Here is a 21,750-nt window from a genome sequence, read left to right as displayed (position 1 = left end):
TTAAATTGAATGTGACAATTTAGTAAATAGTTCCATTTCAGTTGTGGTGCTAAGAACTGTGAGAAATCCAAACTGCTCATCGCAAAGTACATTCAGAACATGCATCTGCAAGACTACTTTTCTGATTCAGTGTCAGATGTACCAAAGCAGTTTGCATGGCTTAAAACACTGAACTCTTACCAAGTCACTTGGTGCCTGCATCTGACTGGATTCTTTCTTCTAGAAGTGGAGATAACAAAGAATAAGAACACATGGCGTAAGATGCACTGGCATGTGTGTTACACAGAGGAACACAGTGACAAAGGCAACCCATGTTTGAAAGTATTCACGGGCATCTTTCACATTATCTGTTTTACAGCTGAGACCAATTACTACGGTGGAGAGAAAAGCTCCAAAGCTCCAAGAGCCTCTTAAATTTCAAAATCCTTCTTTCCTTTTTTATCACACCAAGGGTAGTGGTCTCAAATGTGTCTCAAGTAGGCATCAAAACAGCTTTAAAGCTTTTCTTAGCTGCCTGCTATTTTTAAAAGGAGTCAGAGGACTATAATAAGAAGTTGCACGTACTTCTTTATTTTGAGTTTATTCGCATTAAAGAAAATAACATTCGAGATCCCGTCCTTTAATTATTAATGGCTTCAGTCAATTTGTGGTCATCCAGGTCAGGAATAGCATTTGGAATTTGGCTTTGGTTTCACTGAAATGCAAGTGGCTCAAAGTTGAAACCAAAACGCTAGTTTGCCAACTCGTCAAACTTGGCTTCAGGAGAAAAAGAAAAGTATATTCAAACTCTGGTCATCTGAAGCCAAAGGCTGCGAGACTGAATAGTGATCCTTGATCCATGACAACCTATCAAGCCGACACTGTGACCAACATTGCTGGGGGAAACTGCTTCAGGCTGCAGAATTGCTCAGAAGCAAATTCTACCCTCTTTCCCCAGCATCAAACCAAAACAGGAAGTCTGCGATAGGAGACGGCTTTCTCCTTCCCATTTATTTTAAAACGGGAAATTCAGGGATAATGTGCAACTTTTAGTGCTTGATTGATGAGTGACTTATACTTTAATGTTCAGAAGATCGTCACTTTGTATCTAAATTAGCATGAGTCACTTCATTTAACAGAAAAACCATGTTATGCATTAAGGATTTGTCAAAAGGCTATTAAGAATTTAATAAAAGTAACTTTTTCTTAAACTTTTAAAGAACAAAATTAAAAGTCATCAGTCATTCCCTCTTTAATCCAATTCCACCATGGTAGTAAAATGAACATGTAATAGGTTTAAAAAATATAAATGGAAACTGAGAAGGACTGTTAGAAAATTCTCAACCCCCCCTCCCCCACCGCAAAAAAAAAATTAAAAACCCGAGCACTGGACAAAAGAACTCAGTAAAATAAGTATATTGCTCAGTGGGACAGCTCTGGAATTCCAGTGCTGCAGACGCACATGGAAGAAACAGGTTCAAATCCCAGCTGTGATTGGGACTTGTGATTTGGGATCCCATGGGCAAGTTTCACTGGTTCTCAGCTGTGTTGTTGGATGGAGCGGCTCGTGGCACCAGAATACAGCATCTCAAGGGGAGGAATTATTGGCAGGGGGATATGCTGCTCTGAAAAAGCATATCTTTCATCCACTGGCACAGAAAAGTGGGAAGCACAAATCTTTGGCTCAGACTGTTCCGTCCTCTCGGCTGAAGGAGGACAACATCGAGAGATGGGAGGTGTAAAAGGATTTTTAAAAATTCACAGACTGCCAGCCCCGCAGTGCAATGAAACAAAGAATATTTCCTTCTAAATATGAAAAGACGACAATAGTAATCGGATCTTTTCTAATGAAATTGCTCCGGCATTTCTATTCATAAACATTAGCATTCAAGAATTGCAGTCTGGAAGCACATGGGGAATTAGGTTACTTAGCAGCCATACATTCTCGCATCACTTTTATAAAGCCTAGGAAACAAATATATTGACAATAATTTGAGAAGTTCACTTAAGAAAATATCTATGTGGGTTTGACTTGCGGTCTCAACTCAATGCATGGTTGTAGTTGTTCTTATGCCATTCATTTGACTACACAACACTAAGCATTTTTAGACCACCCTTTACTTTAATTAGCAAATCTAATGGAAAACTTATTGCTTGCCAAGAGGTTTACCACGGCAACAATTAGGGATTGCTGCAATATATATGTGGTTACTTGTACAGCTTATTGAATGCCACTGCACTGGCAAGATGTCAGCCATACAAATATAAATTTAACCTCATTATAACAAATTCTACAACAACTGAACAGTGTTAACCAGCATACGGATTTATGCTTGGTCACCTGAACACATCCTCAGTTATTTGCCATAAACACTGAATTAAACCCTCACAACATGCGAAGTTTATGAAAGCACAATGATCAAATATGATTAGTAACACCCACTCAGACATTATTGCTTTAACCTGGCTTCAAGAGCTGTGGTGAAGGAAAGATCCTGAAATCGTAACGTGGTAACAAAAAGAATGAGAGCCCCTAGTGGCCGGAGATGGATCCCATCAAACAGCAAACGCTCAAAAACACTAACAGCTCCCGGGGATTATTCTAGTATTTCTCCAATTTGCCAGGTGTTCTACGTACCAGCTCCCGGGGGAGGAAGGCTTCTTCTTGCCGGAGGACCAGCAGACTGACGCTACCACCCATCTTGGTATTCCTTAGCAGGGTCACCACTTCCTCTTGTATTTTTCCGGTCAGATCGACACCATTTACCTGAAATTACACCAGTGAGTCATCATTAACTTTGATCCCACATATTCAACAACAGTACGAAGACAAGATTTGGCCAGGACACTGAATGCAGCAGGCTAACAGTTTGACTGCGGAGTCCGTTTTATTAGGTTTTAAAATTGGCGCAGATCTTTTGCAAAGAAACTAGTGCTGACACACAAGTAGGACTAAAATGGAACGAGGACAATGCAGGAAGATTCAGATTCCCATTTCTTTGCTTCAATACGCAATTCATTAAGGCCCTGCTGGCTACAAATCGCACACCGATCAGCTGGAAACTCCACTGGCTCAGACGAGATCCTAACCTCCAGTATCTCTGAACTGCATTCCTTGCTAACTGCATCTCAACCTCTCGCCAACTGTGAATCAAAGTTCACCGCTGGCTACCGTGGCCATAAAATTATTTTAAAAATTGTATTCGTGCTAAGAGCACCTGCAGCGTGTCAAGTGGATTCATTACAGCCCTTCTTATAAGATTGAATTACCACAACGGGAAAATTAGATAGAACTACGTATTTCTTAATTTCCAATATCTCATGAGATGAACAGAAATACCACAATTTAATACCTTTATATTCTTAAGGAAAAAAAAATCTTGTCACAGTCCTCAAAGGAATCATTTACAAGTCTAGCACATTCTTCACACTGTGGCTTGAAAACTGTTGATAATTAAAATGAGCTGTTGCAGTTAAAGTGTCCACTATTTAAGTGCGAGTTTTCTTTTACAGCAGTGCCACTTAGCATTAGCTTTGATAAGATATCTTCTGTTTGATGTTGCATTATCTGCAATCTTTCAAAACAGTCGGTATCAAAAGAGAAGTTTGATTAGAATAACTAGGGTCCCTTTTCCAGTTGCACCACTTCAACGCGATTCGAACCACTACTTGATTTCAAGCCAAGTCCCGAAAAACTGACAAGATAACAAAACACATCTAAATAGCAGAAGTGCAATGCCAGCTGTGTGAGGCTCTGCAGGAACAAGAAGCTGGATTGGTAGCACAGAGCTCAACAAATTGAGCTTTGATTCCAAACATATGGGAGAACCTACCCCTAAAATTGCACAGGAGCTTTCCTTTATTAAAAAAAATTAAAATTACAACATTTTTCACTTTCCTTATGAGTGAAAGTTCAATGAGACTTCAAAAGTTTATTTTTATTTTCTTCAATTCCTCTATCTGTGTAATTGCTTGAGGGTATGTGCATGATCGATCTCAGACCTCCATCAGCTGAAGCAATATTCAATTGCGGAGTTGGATAGGAATCTCCTTGTACTTCAAATCTGTATTCTGCCAATTTTGAGTTAATCCCTTAATTGACAGGTGGAGGTGTTTGAAGTTTGCTTTGTTGTTCAATCTTTTGATGTATTCATCTGATTCCTGAACTCGACCAATTTGAGGTCATCAGAGTTCCTATTTTACAATATTGTGACCCCAGGATACAGGAGATGAGAAAGAATGTGAAAAAATATTAAAAAATTGAAGGATTGCAGCCCAAGATAGCTTCCCCGCCCCTCTCTCACCTAATCTGTTTCATCAATATCTACTGGCTCCTACTTTCACAACAAAAGTCGGGGAATACTACCGGAAAGAGGATTATCACGAGGAGACAATTTCATAATGCGGTGGAGGCTGGAACAATCCTCCCACCTCATAGCATTCCGTGACTCTTCGTGGGGGCAGGATTGGGCAGACAGTTGAACAGTTATGGAGGCAGACTGGACAGCAAAGGGACTGACACGCAGACGAGGTGAATAATCGGGCAAAGGGGAATTATGGTTTGCCTGGCATTGGGCACAATTAATGGAGAGGAGGGGGCAGCGACAGGAGAAAACAAAAGAAATCCAAACAGGAAGAAAAGAAGCTTAAATAGCAGGGGACAACACAGAAAATAAAAACAGCAAGCAGGAATTTGGGAAGCAAGAACAACATGAGGGCAAACAGTATGTTAGAAATATTAGAAAGTACATAAGATTGGGTTAAAAGAAAATCCAGTGTAGGCAAGAGCAAAACCACCAGGAAAAAGCATGGAAACGGTTTGAATGTTTCTATGCTTTTTATTCTTGGTTTCTCACTCGTGTTTATTTTGTAGCTTTATAAACCTACACACTGTAGTTCACTGTAGAACACGGGCTGCTTTGTAGGTTACACAGTATTTACAGATAGAGTTAGATGAAAAAAATGTAGGAACAGAAAAACAAGAGGTGTTATCAGCAGGAATAGGCTGCTCAAAACACAGGAGCACCAGGGTGTATGTTTGACTCTTATACATGTTTCCGATGAGTGATTCAGAATTTACTTTGCAGGCACAACACAATTTACAGCGCTATTCAGCTACAGGTACTGGTTTGAGATCAGTAAATACTTGGAATGGTGCAAAACATTTAATGGGGAGGTATACAGTGCTGGGGTGCACCTATATCATCCGAGTGTAGTGGTTATGTTAGTGGAATAGTAATCTAGAGGCCTGCACTAATAATCCAGAGAACCTGCGTTCAAATCCCACCGTTTGAGAAATGGAATTAAGTTTTAGAAAAAATGGAGATAAAAGCTGGTATCAGTAAAATGGTCAAAAAGCTGTCCGATTGTTGTCAAAACCTTTAGGGAAGGAAACCTGTTGTCCTTACCTGGTCTGGCCTATACGTGACTCCAGTTCCACACAATCGTGGTTGACTTTTAAATCTCCTCCGAAGTGGCCGAGCAAGACACTCAGTTGCATCAAACTGCTACAGTGGTTCGAGGAGACCACCCACCACCACCTTCTCAAGGTAACTCGGGAGGGGCAATAAATGCTCGCCTTGCCAGCGACGCCCGCATCCGGAGAATGAATATATTCAAAAAATACTGCTCGGGTAAGCAGAGCTCCACTGACCAGCACCTGAGTGCTGGTTTAAATTTAAACATCAGCAGAAAGGTGACAATCCAGTCAGCTCCTTTCTAACCTTAAACAGCTTTAAAACAAAAGTTCAATACAATTTTTTTTAAAGTTTGCTTTCATCAGATCTTCTTACACTGCAGCAGTGAGAGACTGCCGGTTCTATTCCATTGCAAACAACAAAAATTAAAAGTTTAATTACAGCAGAAGTAAGCAACAAAAATATCTTTTTTTTTAAAAAAGGAACTTCTGCTGGCACACAACTGCGCAAAAAACAGCCACCTACAATCAGAGAATACACAAGCTGCTGCTGCTAAATGTAAAGCTGGTTATATATGTGGCACGTATCCCAGAACAAACACACTTGAATTCGATAATCCACTCTGGACACACTCTTCCAGTGCTTTAGCTCCACCTACAGAATGATGAGCATGCTTGATGCTCTCCCAGTACACAGTCCTCTTTGAAGTAAAAAGCTGACAATCCCTGAATACACCTTGAAAACATGAAGTCGTTTTTGCATCCACCCACCTCCAGAAGGCGGTCTCCTGCTTTCAGCCTGCCATCTTGGATGGCCGCACCTTTTGGAAGGATGTTTTTCACATAGATCGGAGCTGAGCCACCGACAGGGACATCCCGTGAGGTGATGCTGAACCCGAGGCCTTCCGGACCTGAACACAGGAAGAGGGGAAAATGTCAATTTCATGTTTTAAAGGAGAGATGACCAAATGATCATTATCAATAAAATAAAGATATAAATACAGGATGGTGGAACATAACTTTCTTCCCTAAAAAAACCCCTGTGATTTCTTGCAGTGTGCGAAAGGCATGCATTTTTGCGGTACAATCTCTTTTACATGTTAAATGGCAGGAAAGTGCACAGTTAGCCTCAAAGCACAATTCAAATGAAAGTTTCTGAATAAATGGAAAAACATACATAAAAACAGTTGAATGTTGTAGGCTTATACTAGTGTTTGCTTTTGCTAAATGCCAAATGGTTGACTTTTACGCTCAGATTTCATAACATTACCATGGCACCTTGCTTGCATCCTAGCATCGTAACAAGTTGCCAGCCATCTTTTACGCTCTATACAAATGTCAACAAAGATGTAAAATATCAATACTCAATCATTATAATGCAGTTGGGTCACGAAGTCGCACAATTGCTTCACACATCTATGACCACAGGTTCAAGCCCCGACAGAGGTTGAAACGCCAATATTTGCTTTAAGTGTAATTACTTTATCCAGCAATCAGATGGATCACTAATGAAGCCAGAACAAACATGACTGGGGTTCCTTGTTACCCCAGCCACCACTGGTCAGATGTGTAACTTTTCAGGGTATACAACTAAGTTCAGATGAGATTCACAATAGTACTTTTCTTTTAAATGTAGATGAGGGGAAGAAGAGGCTAACAACTGAAGTTGCTTTTAAAAAACAAACTGAGAACCAAGAAAAAGGAGCTTGGACGTTGCAGGACACCATCATGGTTGTAAGGAGTAAGACAGAAGATTAGGTAGTGATTAAGTGATAATAAAGTTGTGTTTCAAAAACCTGTAGATTAGAGGAATGTTGAGGTAGGGAAGCAGTTAATTCGGGGGAGGGGGGTGAAGGGAAAATTAAATTCAAAATGATTGATTTTAACAATTAGACAAGCGATGGATGGGGGAAGGGGGAGAGTGAAAAAGGGTCTGGCAACCATTTCATGGCACTGGAAGTGGGAGGGGTACGACCCTAGGGAATCCAGTATCAGATAGGCTATAGGAGGGAATACAATCAACATTTTTGTCCCGTTTGAAAGTACGTTATGCAGCTTACATTATAAGCACAAATTCGAAAACAGCAAATGCTTCCGCACACCTCAAAAGATCTGCCAGCTAAAAAGTTCACAGAATGACCTTTCTGTAAGACAAATGAATGCCAATTACCTTCCATCATGGCAGGTAAACATCTCATGTTGACTGAAATGGATCAGTGACCTTATTCAATAATTAGAATAAATATACGAATTTCTGGAAAGATGATTGCTTGCATGAAATACCAATGAGAAACTCAAACACCAAGATTGAGCCTCTATAACAACAATTACAAACAGAACTCAGCATGCTTTAATCTACAACAAAATAAAGTCCCTATTATAATCTAACAAGCATCTTCATAGCGGATATGAGGTACATTAGCATGGCATCTGAACACGGATTGCTGTCCACCCAAGTAACAAACTATAAAGCCAATCGCCAGTTGGGGTGATTTCAGCCAGTTTGTATATTCTGTTAATACTGTTAATTTACTTTGGATTAAAAATATGGCCCTGGATTTCAATTCAGACCCAGTGGATGGGATGAAAGTTTCTTCCCCATCTGCTGGCTGCATGGCTCCTATGTGAAATTAATTTGGGTATTGTCAACCCAGGTTACAGTAATTTAGCACCAATTTCCTATTGCAGTCCAAGCAGCCACAGGAATTCTGGCATAGGGAAATGGAAAGATCACATTTGTACAGTGGGTGATGCAGTTCCGAGGTTAGAGGCAAGGCAAATTGTTGAGAGAAGAGGAGAGGACAAATGGAGAATAGTCGAGTACCACAGGTACTTGCATCATTGTTTCATTAACAACTTGCAATTCTATAACTACTTGCATTTATACAACAACAACTTGCATTTATATAGCACCTTTAACAAAGTAAAACCTTCCAAGGAGTTTCACAGGAGCGTTATCAAACAGAATTTGACACCGAGCCACATCATGAGCTATTATGACAGAAAGCTTGGTCAAAGTGGTAGGTTTTAAGGAGTGTCTCAAAGAGAGGGAGAGATGGCAAGGTGAAGAGGTTTAGGGAGGGAATTCCAGAGCCTAGGGCCGAGGCAGTTGAAGACATGGCCGCCAATGGTGGAGCGATTAAAATTGGGGACGCGCAAGAGGCCAGAATTGGAGGAGCCCAGAGATCTTGGAAGGTTGTAGGGCTGGAGGAGGTTATAAAGTTAGGGAGGGAGGAGTCCATGGAGGGATTTGAAATCAGGGCTAAGAATTTTAAAATTGAGGTCAGTAAGCACAGGTGAAGAAGGCTGAATGGGACTTGGTGTGCAAATGTACTAAAGAGGAGGACATTGGGGAGGAATGGTTAAATGTGAGATCTGCGATATTCTATCAGGAAAGTATAAGGGAAGTTAGTGAAGCCAAAGCAGGACAAAGTGCAATGATGTAACAGGACAGATCTAAGGGAAAGCTGGTAAGAAATAATGGAAGTCCTAGAAATTATATTTCAGGCTTCTCCAGAGAGCGGCACATGTAATGTTCATTTTCAAAAAGGGAGAGAAAACGAACCCAGATAATTACAGGACAATTAGTTCAATACATGTTGCAGGCAAAATGTTGCTATCTTGACTTAAAGATGGGGGTGACTAAATATCATAGAATGATACAGCACAGAAGACGACCATTCGGCCCATCGTGCCTGTGCCAGCTCTTCAGTAGAGCTATCCAATTAATCCCATTCCCCTGCTCTAAATATCTAGTTGAAGAGACAATAAATAGAACAGCCAACGTGAATTTCAGAAAGGAAGGGTATGCTTTGAGAAGGTGAAAGATATGGTGGATGGGGCAAATGCAATGGATGTGGTGGCAGCCAATCTACACACAGCAAGCTCCCACAAACAGCAATGAAATAAAAGACCAGACCATCTGTTTTAGGTGTTAGCCGAGGGATACATGTTTTGCTAGGACACTGGGAGAACTCCCCTGCTCTTATTTGAATAGTGCTGTGGGATCTTTTCCATCCACTTGAGGGGCCAGACGGGGCCTTGGTTTAACGTCTCATACGAAAGACGGCACTTCCAACAGTGCAGCACCCGATCAGTACTGTACATATGTGCTAACCTAGATTGTGCGCTTAAGTCTCTGATACGGGGCTTGCAGCCACAACTTTCTGACTCAGAGGTGAGAGTGTTATCACTGAACCAAGGCTGACACTGCATTAGTTCATATATTGGGCAGAGTGTCCAAAATTGCAGATGATACTAAAATAGGAGGTACAGTAAATAATTATGAGCACCAAAGGGGATATAGGTAATATGGGGAAAAGAAAGTGACAACTGAAATTCAATTCAATGAATTTCAAGCACGAGGTGATATTTTTATCAGCAAAATGTAATAATTATACTTGGGATTGGGGAAGGCGCGGTGATGTGGAAGAGCAGAGGTATTGGAGGTGCAAACATTAAAAGCAGCTCCTCGAGTGGATAATACCAGAAGAAAGCTGAGGAACACTGGGTTTTATGGCAAGAGGTATAAAATGTAAAAGTTGACATGTACTGGTGAATCTATATAAAAGCTTATTAAGATGGAAATTAGAGGACTGAGAGCAGTTTTGGGCTCCACACTAATAGGAAGATAGCTCAGGCAATAGAGTGGGTACAGCACAGATTCACTAGAATGTGGTCTGGTATGAAGAAATACAAATACAAAGAAACCCTTAAAAAAAATTGGGGCTGTTTTCATGAAAACAGAGGAGATTATGTGGTTATTTGATCGAGGGTGTTTAAAACTATGAAGGGCTGGTACAGGGTAGACCATTTCGAGTGGTTTAGGGATCTAGAACATGGGGACATAGATATAAAGGTTAAATCTATGAAATATTTAACACAGAGGGTTGTGAAGCCATGAACTGCATTCGCGGAGTTAATGATTGAAGCAGAGACCTTGTCAACATTTAAGAATAGGTTAGAGCGGTGTTTGAAGGAAAGAGGGATAAAGAAATATGGGGGCAGAGTAGGCATGAGGGAATCAGACGATTGCTCATGCGAAGGATAAACAGAAAAATGGACTGGTTGTGTCGAACGGCCTGTTTCCGTGTTATAATTTCTATGTGGTTCACAGTAGAAGGAGTTTTGCTTTGTATTTGCCTGTGCGAGCTCTGCGTGCTTGATGGCACTCGGAGCCAGGGTTAAAGTGGGCCAGAAAGAAAGAACAAACTTGCATTTATAGAACACCTTTCATGACCTCAGATCGTCCCAAAGAGCTTCACAGCCAATGAAGTACTTTTGAAGTGCAGTCACTTTTGTAATGTAGAGAAACGTGCCAGCCAATTTGTGCACAGCAAGATCTCACAAACAGCAATGAGATAAATGGCCAGAGAATCTGTTTTTAGTGATCTTGGTTGAGGCATAAATATTGGCCAGGACACCAGGGAGAACTCCCCTGGTCTTGTTCGAAATAGTGCTGAGGCATCTTTCACATCCACCCTTGGTTTAACAATGGCGACTGGTCCTTGCAATGCAGAAGAATAAGAGCCAGCTAGAGTTGGGCCTGTAAAGCAGAAAAATGATGCCTGCGCGTGCACAGAATTCGACTTGCACAGTTCAAAGTGTGCAGATTGTTCTATGTATAGTTGCTGTCTTCCAACTCTGCAGTGGTGCAGCAGGTAAGGTGCCAAGCATTTGGACTCAAGAAATTGAACATATGAATTCAGGAAGCTAAGTATAAATACAGTATATCTAATGTGTTCAATTTTACTTATTGTGATATAGGTGTAAAATTAACTTCTATCCAACTGTGTAGCATGTTTTCCCATCCTCTCTAATTATCCAGTCATCTTCCCCATGCTTGTTTGCTGATCTCAGCAATTGTCTTGCTGCTTTTGATCATTTTTTTGCTAGTCTTAGAAAGCATTTTTTTGGGCCATTCTCTCTCTGTTTTGCAAGTATCGCCTGTATCTTTGAATTCTATACAGTTCTGCATCCCCTTCTCAGGCAGTATGTTCAGCATTACCTCTACCTAAGTTCAGTGCACCAGAGACACATTTTGATTTGATTCGATTCTCATAACATTTACATCGAATTTACAGCACAGAAACAGGCTATTCGGCCTAACTGGTCTATGCTTCCCCTTAAATGCATCTATTCGCCTCCACTACTCCACATGACAGCAAGTTTCACATTCTAAGCACTATCTGGGTAAAGACATGAGGGGTTTCCCCCCCCCCCCATCAACTAGAAGAGGAGAAAATATTGTTTTATTTAGTTTTTATATATTTTAAAAATAACATTAAAATGTTCAAACTCCATGCTCCTACATGAACAGCATTTTAGGTCCCTGGTGTGGGTGCGTCAGGAAGAGGAGCTGGAGAAGGAATACAATTAGCAAAAGCAAACATTTAATTAAAAAAAATTAGGCTTCTTTGTGATTTTATTCCATGCTCATTACAGTAACTGATGTTAGTGTTGAGGAATGAAATGTTTTAACCACATTTCGCTGGTTAACCTCAAATATTCCCACGTCATGTATAAAACAGTTCTTTTTTGAAAAACAGGGGTGATAGCCCGAGGCTCAGTGTAGACACCACCAAGGTTCAAAATATTATGAGCGAAGTCAATGTAAATCAGTAAATAGAAATCTAATGACACCAAGCTTAGATTTTAAAAGCTTGAAGATTTTAGGAAGGAAGACTGAGGGAAGCAAGGATTTCCTCAGTGCTGATGCCCTAGGAAAGAATAACTTAGCGTAGGATACTGTGCAATGAGTCTTGATTCCAACACTGTGTGAATGTAGCAAGGAAAAAGAGCACAACAGGAGAGCAGGTTTCTTGGAGGCAGCTTCAGAGTCAAGGAGATGTAGAAATTACATCAGAGGAGATACGTTTACCTAAAAAAAACAGCAGTCACTCCATTCAAAAATAAAGTAATCTCACACTGTGAAGCACTTTGAGAGATTCTGATATGATAAGGTGCAATACAAAAGCATTGCTATTTATAAGATTGTTGATAATGAAGAAGGCCTAAAGGTGGAACCCATTACAGTTAAGAGATGCTCGTTGGTGGTTAGCTTTGCGAGACAAATGAAGATGTGTCTTTGGATAATTGAAAGAAGATTTTCACTGCCAAAGATCAAGATGTAGCAATTCAGCTATTGCATGCAAGAGGATTTTAGGTTGCGTACACTGATGGCATGTGATCATAGAACCATAGAAGTTTACGGCACAGAAGGAGACCATTCAGCCCATCGTGTCTGTGCTGGCCGAAAAAGAGCTATCCAGCCTAATCCCACTTTCCAACCTTTGGCCGGTAACCCTGTAGGTTATGGCACTTCAAGTGCATATCCAAGTACTTTTTAAATGCGATCAGGGTTTCTGCCTCTACCACCCTTCCAGGCAGTGAGTTCCAGACCCCCACCACCCTCTGGGTGAAAAAAATTCTCAACTCCCCTCTAAATCCATCTACCAATTACTTTAAATCTATGGCCCCTGGTTATTGACCTCTTTGCTAAGGGAAATAGGTCCTTCCTATCCACTCTATCTAGGCCCCTTGTGATTTTATACACCTCAAATAAATCTCCCCTTAGCCTCCTCTGTTTCAAAGAAAACAACCCCAGCCTATCCAATCGTTCCTCATAGATAAAAAATCTCCAAACTAGGCAACAGCCTTGTAAATCTCCTCTGTACTCTCTCAAATGCAATCACATCTTTCCTGTGGTGACCAGAACTGTAGGCAGTATTCCAGCTGTTGCCTAATTAGTGTTTTAAACAGTTCTGGCATAACCTCTGTGCTCTTATATTATATGCCTCGGCTAATAAAGAAAAGTATCCCGTATGCCTTCTGTAAGATTCGAAATTTTCAGCAATAATCACGCAAGAAAACCGGATAAAATAAGACTGTTTATTGACCAAAGTAAGCTTGCACAGAAAAACCTTTGATAAAAGGGCATACAAAATGGCCGCCGGGCCTCGTGATCAGTTTTCTGGACCATTTTATTTCTGTTACTGCAAGCCAGACAGGCTTGTGGATTGAAGACAGTAAGCCCGCGAAAGCCAGTATCTGGGAACCGAAACTCAGGGAAACAGCATACATATTCAATGGATTCTAAGTACAGGATGGGGCCCATCAAGATATGGGCGGACAATGCAAAAACACTTATACCCATTTATTGTACAAAGGAGAAACCGTTTAACAGCCATCAAGGAAAATCTCCGGACCGATCAATATGCGAACCGAGTCGCGATGACAATGTAAAAGACTTAAAAAGACATTATCGGCCAGGAAGGCCAGTTAAGTTATCACCGGCTCCCGTTACAAGACAAAGCGCCCCTGCAGAGATTTCTGCCCGCCAAAATTAATACAAAGACAGGACTATGATTTGGCAGGAGATAAGACTGTCCCAAAAGGGTATAACTATGGATTGAAAGTCCATCAAAAGTTACAAGGAACGATCGGAGGAAAATCGGAGGGCGATCAACATTCGGAGGAAACACGATCGACGTTATCGGAGTGATCGACGGAACGAACGGACGAACGAAGGACGGACGGTGCCAGGATCGGCGCCTCTTCTACCTCGGTAGCTTCGGAATCGATGAAGACGCTTCGTCTTTTTAAAGACGCTTCGGACAGACAATTTCGGTGAAAAGACAACGTGGTCGATGTTCAGCCAGACAAGGCTCGGCCACGACGAGAAGACGACGAGGGTGGCCCGGGTACTGGGGTCGGGAGATCATCGACTACCCAGGCCGAAGGAGAAGAAACCCTCTGGAAAACCGACGATCCAGGCCGGAGAAAAAGGACATTCCGGGCCTGACACTTCCGTGTCTCAACATCCCATCTGGTTGTTGGTCTGCTCCATGAACCAAAATCGACAACAGACTTAGGGATCTTCAACTTTGACGAGCGCTCATCGAGGCTGTGTCTACCCCGCCGCCTCGAGAGAGAGAGAGAGAGAGAATATCGACTGCGCCAGAAGTTTCCAAATCCACGTGACGACGGAAAGCGGTGCCAAAAGGCTGCGAACCCCCTTTTTTTTCGCGATTTTGAGAGTGGTGAGCATGATCCCAAGTTCCCCAGGTCGAAACTTAGTTTAGGTATGGGGAGGGAGTTAAGGGTAATCGTAATGTGTTTTCCCTTTTACGATGTGCCGTGTGTTCCCCATTTCCATAGAGTCAAGTTCATAAATTTGTGCATGATTGTAGTTACTTTAATCTGTGCCTATGACATGTATTTTGTAATGCTTCAAACTGTTTAAAAATAAAAGCATCCATTTCGTGCTATTCAACCTGGTCTATTGAGTCCTTTCTCTGCACTACTGTTCTCTGCATCTAAGTCCAAGGTCTAGAACCGTAGGGGGAGTGGGTCGAACCACTCAAGGGTAATTATTGCACGAAGCCTGGTAGGAGACCAGAACGAGCAAGAGAAACCCCCTACACTTCTTAACCATCTTATCTACAAGTTCTACTACTTTCAGGGATCTGTGGACATGCACTTCAGGTCTCCATGTTCCTCGACACTTCTCAGTATCCTACCATTTATTGTGTATTCCCTTGCCTTGTTAGCCCTCCCCAAATGCATTCCCTCACACTTGTCTGGGTTAAATTCCATTTGCCACTTTTCTGCCCACTTGACCAGTCCATTGATATCTTCCTGCAGTCTGCAGCTTTCTTCCTCACGTCACTGTCAACCATACCGTCCATTTCTGTATCATCTGCAAACTTCTTAATCATGCCCCCTACATTGAAGTCTAGATCTTTGATATATATCACAAAAAGCAAGGAAACTAGGACTGAACCCTGCGGAACCAGGACTGAACCCTGCGGAACCCCACTGGAAACAGCCTTTCAGTCACAAAAACACCAGTCAACCATTACCCTTTGCTTCCTGCCACTGAGCCAATTTTGGATCCAACTTGCCACTTTTCCTTGGATCCCACAGGCTTTTACTTTTACAGTCTCCCATGTGAGACCTTGTCAAAAGCCTTGTTAAAATTCATGTAGACTACATCAAATGTGCTACCCTCATCGACCCTCCTTGTTACCTCCTTAAATCTGAAGGAAATCGATCGATGTAGAGTAGAAGAAAATGGATAGCATTGTAACATGAATGGAAGAGATCAGTCAAATAATGAAGGGAACAGTAGGAGACAACACAGAACACTGGGAAGCTGAGTTAATGTAAAAGGAGTCAGAGGTTGACCCTTTAACTATAGGACAGAGAGAGTAATTTTACAGGAAAGTGGATCATCATGAACATAACTTTGATGAGAGATCATACGATGATGAATTAGAGAGGCATGTTTCCCTACTCTACCAAAGGCTTTGAAAGTATCCATGGCAATTACAGATGATACAATGAAGTGTTCAGGAGCAGAGGCACCATAATCATAATGAATCACCATGCCAAAAAAAACAAAATATATAGAGATCATCCATTAGCCCAAACCTGTTGACTTAATAGATAATTTGAGAGTTGACATCACCTTCCATAATTTTAGAAAGTACTGATGCAAAGGCAAAACAGTTCATATCCTATCCTGCACCAAGTCCCGTTCGCACATCACCAATGTTCCATTTAAGCTGCATGGGGTCCTGCGCAGCTGGTGAGCCAAATTTTAAATTGAAAAAAATGCGCATGCGCGGACTTTTGAATCGGCCATGCAGCCCCTTAAAGGGGCCGTGCAACGCAAAAAAAAAATGACGGGGAACGTTGCTCATCACCCCTATCCTTGCTGACGTATGTTAGCGCCTGGTCCCCCAAAGCTTTAAACATAAAATTCACATCTTGTGTTAAAATCCCTTCATAGCCTCACCCCATCTTATATCTGTAACCTCCTGCAGCCCTAGAAACTCTCCGTTCCTCTGATTCCAGCCTCTTCTGCATCCACTCCCTCCGCACCACCATCATTAGCCATGCCTTCAACAGCTTGATCCGCATACTCTGAAATTGTCTCCCTAAACATCTCCACTTCTTCAGCTCCCTCTCCTCCTTTCTGTAAAGCCAAGCTCTTTGACCAGGCTTTTGGGCAGCCACTTAATATTCTTTGGCTTAGCATCCATTATATCCTTATGCCTCTGTTAAGTGCCTTAGGAACATATGTAGGCCATTAAGCCCCTCGAGCCTGCTCCACTATTCAATTAAATCATAGCTGATCTGTACTTCAACTCCATGTATGGCTTTCTGATGTGATTTACAGCTATAGTTCATTATATCAGGACTACATAGAAACTCAAACATCTGCAAAACTAGAAACTGCTATGGTATAAATTGTTTATCACAATCTTGAGTATCAAGGTGATTCAAAGGGGTAGGAGATCTTACCAATCAAGGTACATCATACAATGTAGAGGTGTTACATTGCAAGCAGTACAAGGAGCACAGGAGGCCTGTATAAAATGCACAGAACCATTAAGTATTGCTTATTTTTGTGTTTTTTTTGTAACAAACATTAATTATTGCAAACAAGATCTGAAAACATCCTTATCCGACTGACATTTTCAGGTTTTAAAATCATACAGGAAGAGAAACTGTTGAATCGTCATGTTGTTAATGCAACATTTGGATTGATTCTTGACAGCCTTATTAACCGTGGATTTTGACTGCTTTCAGTTCCACAAAATTCCTTAAAACCTTTCAATGTATTCAATAAAAGCAGAATGTCTTCAATACTTTGGTGATTAGCAGTCCTACAATAATGCACATATCATTTTCTTACCTTTTTTCAGTTGAATATGGAGTTTCTTCCCTACTTTTTTGGTGTTGAAGCCTGTGGTAGGTGTAGAGCTCAATCTTTGGGGAGTTAGATGCTGGCCTGTTGGAGGTTTTGACACCGAGTTCTGATTGTGAGGTAGATGAGAGTAGGAAGCAGTCTGATCGGCCTCATTGCTTGTTCTGGACAACCTCTGTGGTGTTTCATCAAAGCTTGCATTTACAGCACTCTTTCGATCAGTGGGCTGAGTATCTGTGTTGATTCGATTGGAATAACAGGTATTTTTATCGCCAAAGGAGACTTGTTCGTACTGCTCTTTATTTGCTGCTGGGACCACGTGGAACCAAATAACATGTGAGCGCATGGCTTGGCGAAACATATGTTGTGCTCTAGATTTAGGAAGGAAGGGAAATTAACAAATTAAGACCGTCAGTCTTAACAGAGATTATTAACATAATTACTATCATTAATTACATAGCATGCAAGGTTTTTTTATGCAAATGCAGCAACTGCATCAATATTAACTGGATAGAAGTATTAATTACATCAGCGACTAACACTTATTATTGATGTGGGCTGAGAGATTAACAGTTATGCACCTGTTAATGTGAATGCAGAAAACAAAACTGCAAAGTGAAGTACATTTCAATAAGCAATTATATTACAAAGGAGAACAGGTTCATATACTTTTATTACTGAACTATAGACAAGGTACAGACACATCTTACTGTAGAATTTACACTTAGATGCACACCATGTAGACAAGATACGTACTGTTCAAATCGTGTATTTCGCAAATCACCACCATTTATTTTGACGATGCAATCATTCTCATGAAACAGTTTCTCCCGCTCTGCTTTACCACCTTTCTCCAGGCGCTTCACCAGTAACCCCAGGGTCCTACAAGAAAATGATCACAGCTCTTCATTTAACACTTCAAAGTACAGTGCATAAAACATAATGGAATGCAAAATCCTCTCCTTCAGTTATTATTGCAATGAATACATTTACATTGCAGTACTTTTAGAAAACTGTTAGCTTAATAAAGATTTATCACACTCCAGTGTGACACAAATCTTATCTCTTCATATAACATTACCACTAGGATTACCACTTTCCCAGCAACTATTATCAAAGAAACCCACATTTTTTCAAGTGCTTTAAGGTGCTAATGTTGCACCAAAGTGGCAAGATTACAGTTTATTCCTATACAGCGCCTGCTGTTGAACATAACAAGCTATTCTGTTTTTTCTGTGTATAAAACTGGAGATAATCAGCACAATTCTATGATTTTGGTGAAAACAGTATTTGTGAATTTTGGGTTTCATCCCCTAGCCGGCAAATAGAAACACATCAGCCCTTCCTGTTGTACAAATCTAAAAAGACAGGACAGTGGAATTTCCAGTTTATTCCCTACGTGAAGAACAGCTTCATAATAGACAAGTTAATCACTTAAGTCGTATTCCAGGACCTGAACACACAATCTCGGTTTATACCTCAGCGCAGTACTGAGGCAGTGCTGTGTTGTTGGAGGTGCTATCTTTAGGGAGAGACATTAATTAAACTGAGGCCCCGTCTGCTTGTTCAGGTGGGCATAAAAGATCCGACAGCACTGTTTGGAGATCAGGAGTTCTCCTGGTGTTCAAACAACATTCCTTCCTCAACCACCGTCAAAAACAGATCAACTAGATATGCATTTCATTTGCTGTTTGACTGCACTTCAAGAGTAATTCATTGGTTGGGAAGCACTTGGGAGACATCCTGAAGATGTAATAAGACACTATATAAATACAACTTCTTCCTCTCACAATAAATCTTTTGCCATTATTACTTTTTATATGCTGAGTTTAGATATCTGTACTGTGTTCATTTAAAAAAAAATGTCCTCTCCTTTATCCATACCAACTCAAATTTGGAGAGAGAAGCAAATAAGAGTTCAAAGTGAAGGTCTTAGTGAGTTAGAGCAGCATTTTTACATTAATATCTCTGCCCCTAAGATACATTCAACTACACCCATCTCCGGCAGAAAATGCTCGACAAGATGATGATTATCTGTTAATGGAGCCCGAATGCAAGTACAACTTAACTTTTGAATAGCTATGTATTTATTTCAGGCATCTTATTAATGAGTAATTTGCAGGGGGACTACTGAACATCTCAGTGAAGGTGCAAGACCTGGACCCTCAATTCAGGTAATATTTGCTATCTTGTAAATGTTATTTTAAATTAGTATCGCAGAACAGCTACTGTTACAGCTTAATTAGTGTAAACTACACCACGTCACTTTTAACAATTCACACAAATTATCCCTTCTGACGGGGCTTAGCAGCAGGAAATAGAAAGGATTTTTATAAGCACTTGGAACCGCCTGAGGTGGTTGAAGTTGGGGCTTAAAAATGAGAGACACATAAATTAACTGCCTATCCAAAGTAAAATGATTCCAGTTCATGTTCATAAATGATGACATGAGGTAAATAGTACTAAATGTGATAAGACCATTGTAGTGAATGATTGCAAGCTGAGATTGAAGCAATACTTGGGATGCTCCTCACAGCTGGACGCAACACAGCATTTGTACACATCACTACCAGTTTAATCCACCTCAACACCTTATGGCCATCAATTCAGGCTGTCAAGTGGAATTTAAAGCAAGGAGCTTCAGTGGAAAAGTAGGTGAGTCAGCTCCAGTCACGAACACATTGTTACAGGGGCTGGCGATGATGTCTATAGGCAGCAGATTAGCACATCTGCTAGAAACATGTGCATAAATTTAATTACTGGTCAGATTAAATTAAAAAGTTGCAATACTTAAACATAAGTAATTTATGCAAAATATCTTTGTCACGGTGCATGAAAAAAATAATCTGATCAATGTACAACTTTAATTTATATAGACTTCAGAGCTAATTAACTACTTATGAAGTGCAATCACTGTTGTTGTACAGGCAAAATGGTAGGTAATTTTTGCACAGTGGCAAATCAATAATCAAATAGTATTTTTTTTAATGTGTTGGTTAAGGGAAGAACGTTGGCTAGGAGACTGAGGGCACTCCATACTCTTCAAATAGTGCCATGGAAACGTGTATGCATACCTTAGCTTGGTTAAACACTTCACCTGAAAGATGGACTCCCTAACGCTGCAACTGAGCATTCCCTCAGTACTACACGGTCTACATTCTGTGCTGAGATCTGCAGCGGGGCCTAACCCACAATCTTCTAACTTGGGTGAAAGTGTGCTCAGCTGACACAAGCAGCAATCAGAAGACAGGGTGCAGACACCATTCAGGATAAAGCAGCCCGCTTGATTGGCACTCCATCCACCACCTTCAACATTCACTGCCTCCACCACCGGCGCACTGTGGCTGCAGTGTGTACCATCAACAAGATGCACCGCAGCAACTCGCCAAAGCTCCTTCAACAGCACCTTCCAAACCCGCGACCTCTACCACTTAGAAGGACAAGGGCAGCAGACGCATGGGAACATCACCACCTACAAGTTCCCCTCCAAGCCACACACCATCCTGACTTGGACCTGTATCGCCGATCCTTCACTGTCGCTGGGCCAAAATCCTGGAACTCCCTTCCTAACAGCATTGTGGGTGTACCTACACCATATGGACTGCAGCGGTTCAAGAAGGCGGCTCACCACCATCTTCTCAAGGGCAATTAGGGATGGGCACTAAATGCAGGCCTAGCCAGCCAGCGACGCCCACATCCCATCAATGAATAAAAAAAAGACAGGGACATAAATGTGGATAACATTACTCAGACATGAAGGGTGAGGTCAGAGAGAGATTTGAATGCAAGGAGTAGAGTTTTGGAAATCGGGATTCACAAGGGAAAAGGGAGCGTGCAAGAGTAGCATTGTGGGTGTGTGGGTGGTACTTTCATGGTGGCAGAGATGAGATTTTAATGTGGCCAACATGCATGTTGAAGCTGGCTCCATGTTTTCAAATAATGCTGCTGACACCTAGCATGTAAATGATAAAAAGGAAACCAAGGATGGAGCTCTAGGATATGTCAGTTCTGACAATGCATGCATAGGGAAAAAGCTAGTAGAAAAGATGTGATGACTTTGTTGGGACCAACAGGAGTACAACCATGAGAGAGCAAAGCCATATACTGTAAATGGATCACAGAAGAATGATGGGGAATAGCGTAAAAGACGATACAGAAATAAGGAACAGCGAGCTTTGGACTTGGTCACACAAGGCATTGTTAGTGACTTTGATCAGAAGGTCTTCGTGCTCCAACGCCTCTCCTCCATGTCTCTTTTTTACTTCTTTTGTCCGATCGCAGCCCTGCCTCCGATCCATCTTTTCTTTCCAGTTTTGAAGAAGGCTTCGACCCGAAACGTCAACTCAAATTTCTGTCCACGGATGTTGCCTGACCTGCTGAGTTTTTCCAGCATTTTCTGTTGTTATTTCCTCTCCTCCATTGTTCGGCTCGGTAGGACTGCCTTTACCACGTTCCACTCTTAGCTATCCGATTGTAGCCACAGTATCTCTTACCAACGACTTCTCTTTCCACTCCCACACCGCGACCTCGGGAGTTCCCCAAGGATCCATCCTTGGCCCCCCTCCTCTTCCGCATCTACATGTTGCCCATTGGTGATAACATCCAAAGACATGGAGTCAGGTTCAACACTCCGCTTTAC

At 41.4% G+C, this 21,750-nt stretch overlaps 1 protein-coding gene across 6 annotated transcripts in view; it reads right to left on the bottom strand.

Annotated features, from left to right (window-relative positions):
• The window catches only part of LOC147117045 (partitioning defective 3 homolog), an 862,692-nt gene that overhangs the window by 292,119 nt on the left and 548,823 nt on the right, over nucleotides 1–21,750 (bottom strand). For all 6 annotated transcript variants that reach the window (XM_085987637.1, XM_085987633.1, XM_085987634.1 and 3 more), the window contains exons 8-12: nucleotides 17,868–17,993; nucleotides 17,100–17,482; nucleotides 6,167–6,306; nucleotides 2,618–2,746; nucleotides 181–219 (exon numbers count right to left, since the gene is read on the bottom strand). In XM_085987637.1, the coding sequence (XP_085843763.1) occupies nucleotides 181–219; nucleotides 2,618–2,746; nucleotides 6,167–6,306; nucleotides 17,100–17,482; nucleotides 17,868–17,993 (817 nt within the window). The remainder of the gene's footprint in view (nucleotides 1–180; nucleotides 220–2,617; nucleotides 2,747–6,166; nucleotides 6,307–17,099; nucleotides 17,483–17,867; nucleotides 17,994–21,750) is intronic.

This window comes from Somniosus microcephalus, chromosome 5, assembly GCF_052327205.1.
Source record: "Somniosus microcephalus isolate GS21.2 chromosome 5, FLI_Smic_1.0, whole genome shotgun sequence".
Classification (NCBI taxonomy): Eukaryota; Metazoa; Chordata; class Chondrichthyes; order Squaliformes; family Somniosidae; genus Somniosus; species Somniosus microcephalus.
This window is presented reverse-complemented; position numbering and strand designations above follow the sequence as displayed.